Source organism: Chiloscyllium plagiosum, chromosome 34, assembly GCF_004010195.1.
Source record: "Chiloscyllium plagiosum isolate BGI_BamShark_2017 chromosome 34, ASM401019v2, whole genome shotgun sequence".
Lineage (NCBI taxonomy): Eukaryota > Metazoa > Chordata > Chondrichthyes > Orectolobiformes > Hemiscylliidae > Chiloscyllium > Chiloscyllium plagiosum.
Genome location: NC_057743.1, coordinates 521,830 through 529,094, shown reverse-complemented (window position 1 = coordinate 529,094; position 7,265 = coordinate 521,830). Strand labels below are relative to the sequence as shown.

The following is a 7,265-nucleotide window of genomic DNA, read 5'->3' as shown; positions in this document are numbered from 1 at the left end:
CAGCAAAGACTCACTACTCAACGGTTTGGTCAAATTCTGGAACTGCTCACTAGGACCTGGCCCTTTACGGGGATTGAGTTGGCTGGTCTTCCTCAGGAGCAAAAATCCTCTTAACATCTTAAAAATTTCCGATTTTTCTTTTATCTAACTCTAAAATTCTGATGTGAAATCAAACCAATCTCTGCTCAGATCCAAAATAAACAGACAACATGGAAAAAGTGACGACACTTCGTAAAATTCCAATAGGCAGGCATCACTGAAATTGTAAGCTAGACTTTCCTGATTTGCTGTCTTCTGAACCAATAGGATAAGTTTCTCAGCCCCCAACTAATTCAAGAGTTTGAAAAGTTTGGGAATTTTATGGGACTCTCAGAACTATCAAGAGAGAGAGAAAGCAGGTGTTGGTGCATGGGGATTGTAAACTTGCAAGAGGCAGCTCAGAAATGTCAGTTCATTTCAACAAGGGACCGGCATATGGTCTTTCAGCAGAGGTGAATCGCAAGGTAGGATTTGCCCTTTTTTTGTGTACAGAAACTCTGAATGTGCGGAATAAGTTATTTTACCCGAATGTTAGAGGTTAATGAGCCACAAGTCCACCAAAACATTTCATCAACAGGTCTCAGGTGATTTTTAAGGTTGTATTTAGAAACTTACAGAAAAGCACTGGCAATTTCTACTCTGTTCACTTTTAGCATCGATCGATAGCAATCTCTAGAAACTTTCCTTTCAATATTAGCTAGCTAGTCGATGAGTCAGGTTCCAAAGAGAATTTGGGAAATGAAGTCAGAAATGTGTCAGAGTTCAACAAGATAAAGGTAAACAAGTGTGATTTAAATTCAGTGAAAAAGAAACAGATGATATTTAATTCCCTTAAGTATTAGTTCCACAGGATGTAAACGGCAGCCAACAGACAACTGTTAAATGGCTGTGGTCACGTGGCTCCAGTCTGCATCTATTTGAGTTTTTATTAAAGCAATTTCAGAGTTTATAAAACTGAGACAGTTTGAGAACTTCAGTTCATGAGACCCGCTTTCATAAGTATTTCAACTTTAGTTGTAGCCAAAATTTCATTGTTTCACTGGAACTAATATTAAAATTATTTAGCTGCAGTCTTACTGGCAGCAGTGGCATTCCTTTGAGTACAAAAGGCTGAAGAAGGTTAGAGATTACATGAAGGAATGACAAATGTACTAAGCCTATCACCACAGAGTATGGTACACAAACAACTTGTGTAGCAGTTTGTTCAAATGAAAGGCTTGGCAGCAATTTTTTTTCTTGATGTAAATCTTCAGTTTAACTCAGCAATTCAAATTTATTCAATTTCATTGTAAATAATTGGATATTGAGATTTAAACTTTCTTATTTTTTGCTTTATTCTACGGACATATAGCATAAGTTAGATACAATGACTTGTATAATCTTTTACCATTACAAAATGTCTCAAGAAACAGAATGTGACAAGGAGTCATATAAGGACAGGTGACCAGAAGTTCAGTCAAATGTAGCTTTACGAAATATCTTAGAAGGAAGAGAGACAGAGAGAAAGAGAAATTTAGGGAGAGAATTCCAGAGCTTACGGTCCAGACACCTTATGCATACATAAGAGCAAAAGTAGTTAGGGATGTGCAAGAAACTCAGACTGGAGGAGCATATAGATCTATGAGAACAGGGATGATGGGTGAATGGACTGTGCAAGTTAGAATGGGGCTATAATCTAGATGAGCTAATGTTTAGAGTGTTAAAGGGAGGTGGCTAATCTCGATAACATTGGCATTGTCAAGTCTGAATGTAACCAAAGTGAGTTTCAACAGAGGATAGACTGAGCCAGATATGGAGTTAGTCAATGTGGGCTGTGTTTCTAGTGGAAAAAGGGCATTGATTGGAAGCTGAACCTTAGAGTCAAATAAGATTACAATTCCATGAACCATCTGGCTAAGCCTCAGAAAGCTAATGTGGACAGCAATAGAGTAACCATAGTAAACGATATTTCCTTTACCTTCTCAGCCTATCTGTAGCCTTTGGCATGGTTGACTACAGCATCCATCACCCTTGCATGTATAAAATAAAAGAGATAAATAAACTGCAACAGTGGATTTAGTAGACCTAAGGGAAGAGCAGGCTGCAAAAGCACACTACAGTAGGAGATCTAGGCTGATGGCAACAAGTCAAAGTGTGAGCTAGAAACCATTGACACAGCAGCTCTACAAAAAACGAGTTAATGCAGGGTTTTGTGGATCTGAAAGCAGAGGCTTTGTGAGACTGAGTTCTGAAAATGTCCCTGCTGTTTTTCCCTCAGTGGCCCTCTTTTCTAGACCTCTGTCTGCTCCCACTGCTTTCTCATCATTTTGCCTTGGTCAAGTCTTTTACAATTTAATTACTCCATTCTTCAATTCTACCACAGAGCTTCCTTTCTGTTCTCTCCTGATTTCCTTACACTGTATTTGCTTAAAATTTGTTACATGTTGAACATTTTACAGTTCTGAACAATTAAAAATCTAAAATATTGACTTTGTTTCCCTACCTGAAGATGCAGCAGAACTTTCCATTTATACTGTTTGTGTCATCCTCTGCGTCTCCAAAGTGTTTTCAACCAGTGAGACACACAGGCTGACTTGGTGCAACTCCAACAATTGACTTGCAGGTCAATGAAATGCAATCATTGACCTCTCACTAATGATTAAATCACTGTCTCATGTTGTTTATTTTTACTTTTAAGTAATAAAACCTTGTTTTCAGCAATATCATTGCAATCTTTAATATCTTCTAAAATTCCATTAATAATCAATATAATACAAAACTGCACATAAACATAAAACAAAAATTCTTTAAAATTATACTAGGCTTTAATAGAATAAACACATAAAGAGCCTTTAACTTGCAAGAAGGACTAAAACTAGAGGCTGTCAATGTAAGGTAGCCACTAAAAAATCAAATTGTGAATTTAAAAGAAACATATTCTAGCAGGACAAGCTCACAGGAACAGATGGATCTTGGAGTACTTGTCCAAAAATCCCTGAAGGCGGCAGGACAGGTTAATATGGTAGTTAAGAAGCCATACAAGACATTTGCCTTTATCAGTCATGCCACAGATTATAATGGTCACAGCCTGCAGTTCTGGTCACCATCCTATAGGAAGAATATGATTACACTGGAGGGGATACAGAGGAGATTTACCAGAATGTTACTTAGGATGGAACATTTCAGCTATGAAGACAGGCTGGATAAGCTTGGGTTGTTTTCTTAAGAGCACAGAAAGCTGAGGGGATACCTGATGGAGGTATATAACATTATGAGGGACATAATAGGCTGATTTGAAAGCAGTTGTTCCTCTTAATCAAAGGCTCAATAATTTTAAGATGAAAGACAGGATGTCTAAAGAGGATTTTGAAGAAAAATATTTCCACCCAAAGGTTATTAGGAATCTGGAATGCACTAAGTGGGAGGGTAGTTGAGGTGAGTAACTTTCCTCCGGGTGCTCCGGTTTCCTCCCACAGTCCAAAGATGTGCAGGGTCAGGTGAATTGGCCATGCTAAATTGCCCGTAGTGTTCGGTAAGGGGTAAAAGTAGGGGTATGGGTGGGTTCGCTTCGGCGGGTCGGTGTGGACTTGTTGGGCCGAAGGGCCTGTTTCCACACTGTAATGTAATCTGTAATCTGTAATCAAAAACCTTTAAAAAGTACTTGGATAAGCATTTGAAACATCACAACATTCAAGCGCTGGAAAGTGGAACTAGTGTACATTTAATGTAGCTTTGGCAGTACAGACTTGAAGGGCCTCTTCTGTACTCTATGATTGTATCTTTAACCAAACAGAGACAATATGGTACTTGCTCCTAGAGAGAGTAACTGAGAAGATTTGTACAGTTACAATCAAGGGGTATCTAGATACACAAATGAAACAGGAAGAAATAGAGAGCTGTGGCTGAGAGTTTCACATGCATTTACTGTCTGACCTATAGATTGCCCAGAAATATGACCCACAGAAAGATGAGGCAATTCGGAGATGGATTGAAGATGTTACCGGAGCAACTCTTACAGAAAACCTAATGGAAGAACTGAAAAATGGAGTCATACTGTGCCAGTAAGCAGAAGTTTTGAAAATGTCCAAGACACAATTCTAGAAATAGAAGAATCCAAGTATAGAAGTCACAAGCTCCAAATTGGATCTGGGGCAAGCTGATCCCAGCTTGTTTGCGGCATAAATTCCTCTCACAATGCCTCTAAATTATATTTTTCACTGCACCCTGTGGTTTCTACCCCCTTTGAAACTATTCCCTGAAATGCCTGCCAGTGCCTTATTATTCAGTAATATTTGCTCATGTCTCTTTACTCTTTATTCTCAGCAATTCTCCCTCTGTGCTACAAGCAGATGCATTCATGCAGCAGCCAGGAAGATATCACACATTGGCAGGAAATGGCCATATGTAACAACATTTTAAGGGGATCATTCCCCCTCAGAATACTCTCCATCCTGGAATTTGCAAGTTCCTTGCTTTTCTCTATTATTACCAATACCTCACCATTCTGTTCTCTGACCATTACAAATCTATAGCTTTAGATTAGATTAGATTCCCCACAGCGTGGAAACAGGCCCTTCGGCCCAATACGTCCACACCGACCCTCCGAAGAGTAACTCACCCAGACTCATTTCCTGGCATTTACCCCTGACTAATGCACCTAACACTATGGGCACTTTAGCATGACCAATTCACCTGACCTGCACAACTTTTGGATTGTGGGAGGAAACCACAGCATCCGGAGGAAACTCACACAGACACAAGGAGAACTTGCAAACTCCACACAGACAGTTGCCCGTGGCTGGAATTGAACCCGGGTCCCTGGCGCTGTGAGGCAGCAATGCTAACCACTGAGCCACCATGCTGCCCCACTTTAGTACAGACTAGTCAAACTTTATTGTGTAAAGGGGTCCATAACTTCGTTTTTCCACATTCATATGAAAAGTATGATTGTATTTTATCTTGTATTTCCTTCTATTTAAGGCTGATAAATAAGCTTCAACCTGGTTCAGTGAAGAAAATTAGTGACTCACCACAGAACTGGCATCAGGTAATAAGTGAATGAATTAAATGTGTGCGTACGTCGATTGGTCTGGGCAACAATGTGAATATGAAAACTTTTGTTCTATTCTTCTAATGTTTAATTTCGACAAGGCCAGTATTTATGGGCCATCACCAATTGCCCTTACAAATCTGATGAAGAGGACCTTGATGAACTATTGTAGTCTGTGGGAATATTCCCACTCCTGCTAGGTACAGAACTCCAAGATTCTGACCCACCAAGACTGTGGTAAATGGTGACATTCAGCAATAATAAATCACAGAGAGAGGAAGACTGGATTCAAGAGAAGAAGGATGTGAAGTGGTAGGGATACAGGGAGGGTGCAAAGGCAATGTGGGGAGGTTGCTGGTGGGGGGGGGGGGGGATGATAGGGAGGCTGAAAAGTGACAAGAACATTTTAAGGGGATCATTCCCCCTCAGAATACTCTCCATCCTGGAATTTGCAAGTTCCTTGATTCTCTCTATTATTACCAATACCTCACCATTCTGTTCTCTTACCATTACCATGAAATCATAGAGGTTATGAATTCAATTCCTCACAAATGAATATGAATTGTTAAGGCTCTGTAACTTTCAGAGTAATCATATCAGAGTAGTCACAAGTATAATTAACATTTGTCAGTTGTTAAAATTACATCAAGATTAAGATGTGATTTGCAGTAAAAAATATAGTAATGAGTTTTGGGTGGTTAGCACTGTTGCCTCACAGCGTCAGAGACCTGGGTTCAGATCCCGCCTCAGACGACTGTCTGTGTGGAGTTTGCACATTCTCCCCGTGTCTGCGTGGGTTTCGTTCGGGTGCTCCGGTTTCCTCCCATAGTCCAAAGCTGTGCAGGTCAGGTGAATTGGCCATGCTAAATTGCCCGTAGTGTTAGGTGCAGGGATAAATGTAGGGGAATGGGTCTGGGTGGGTTGCGCTTCAGCGGGTCGGGGTGGACTTGTTGGGCCGAAGGGCCTGTTTCCACACTGTAAGTAATCCAATCTAACCTAATCTCATAAAAGTTTCAAGCTTTATGTTTATGTGATGGATTTGCATTAGCTGTCACTTCATCAGTCTGCATAAGCTGTGCTTAGGGTAAATGTTTTATGTGTGTAGCTATGTGTCAGTTAAACTTTTGTTGCTAACTTGTGTGTTAAAGCTTCAAGTTTAATGGAAGGGTAATTCCAGAGTCAGTGTGTGTGTGGGAGGACAGGCGGGTGTCAGTGTGTGTGGGAGGACATGTGCGTGTCAGTGTGCGCGGGAGGACAGGCGGGAGTCAGTGTCTGTGTGCAAGAACAGGCGGGAATCAGTGTGTGCGGGAAGACAGTCGGGAGTCAGTGTCTGTGTGCAAGAACAGGCGGGAGTCACTGTGTGCGGGAAGACAGTCGGGAGGCAGTGTGTGTGCGAGGACAGGCGGGAGTCAGTGTGTGTGGGAGGACAGGCGGGAGTCAGTGTGTGCGCGAGGACAGGCGGGAGTCAGTGTCTGTGTGCAAGAACAGGCGGGAATCAGTGTGTGCGGGAAGACAGTCGGGAGGCAGTGTCTGTGTGCAAGAACAGGCGGGAATCAGTGTGTGCGGGAAGACAGTCGGGAGGCAGTGTGTGTGCGAGGACAGGCGGGAGTCTCAGTGTGTGCGGGAAGACAGTCGGGAGGCAGTGTCTGTGTGCAAGAACAGGCGGGAATCAGTGTGTGCGGGAAGACAGTCGGGAGGCAGTGTCTGTGTGCAAGAACAGGCGGGAATCAGTGTGTGCGGGAAGACAGTCGGGAGGCAGTGTCTGTGTGCAAGAACAGGCGGGAATCAGTGTGTGCGGGAAGACAGTCGGGAGGCAGTGTCTGTGTGCAAGAACAGGCGGGAATCAGTGTGTGCGGGAAGACAGTCGGGAGGCAGTGTCTGTGTGCAAGAACAGGCGGGAATCAGTGTGTGCGGGAAGACAGTCGGGAGGCAGTGTCTGTGTGCAAGAACAGGCGGGAATCAGTGTGTGCGGGAAGACAGTCGGGAGGCAGTGTCTGTGTGCAAGAACAGGCGGGAATCAGTGTGTGCGGGAAGACAGTCGGGAGGCAGTGTGTGTGCGAGGACAGGCGGGAGTCAGTGTGTGCGCGAGGACAGGCGGGAGTCAGTGTGTGCGGGAGGACAGGCGGGAGTCAGTGTGTGTGGGAGGACAGGCAGGAGTCAGTGTGTGCGCGAGGACAGGCGGGAGTCAGTGTGTGCG

At 43.0% G+C, this 7,265-nt stretch overlaps 1 protein-coding gene across 1 annotated transcript in view; it reads left to right on the top strand.

Annotated features, from left to right (window-relative positions):
* The first annotated feature begins 388 nt into the window (after positions 1–388).
* Positions 389–7,265, top strand: part of cnn1b (calponin 1, basic, smooth muscle, b) — a 25,858-nt gene continuing 18,981 nt past the window's right edge. The window contains exons 1-3 of the mRNA XM_043675500.1: positions 389–503; positions 3,958–4,079; positions 4,999–5,065. Of these exons, the coding sequence (XP_043531435.1) occupies positions 444–503; positions 3,958–4,079; positions 4,999–5,065 (249 nt within the window). The 5' untranslated portion in view covers positions 389–443. The remainder of the gene's footprint in view (positions 504–3,957; positions 4,080–4,998; positions 5,066–7,265) is intronic.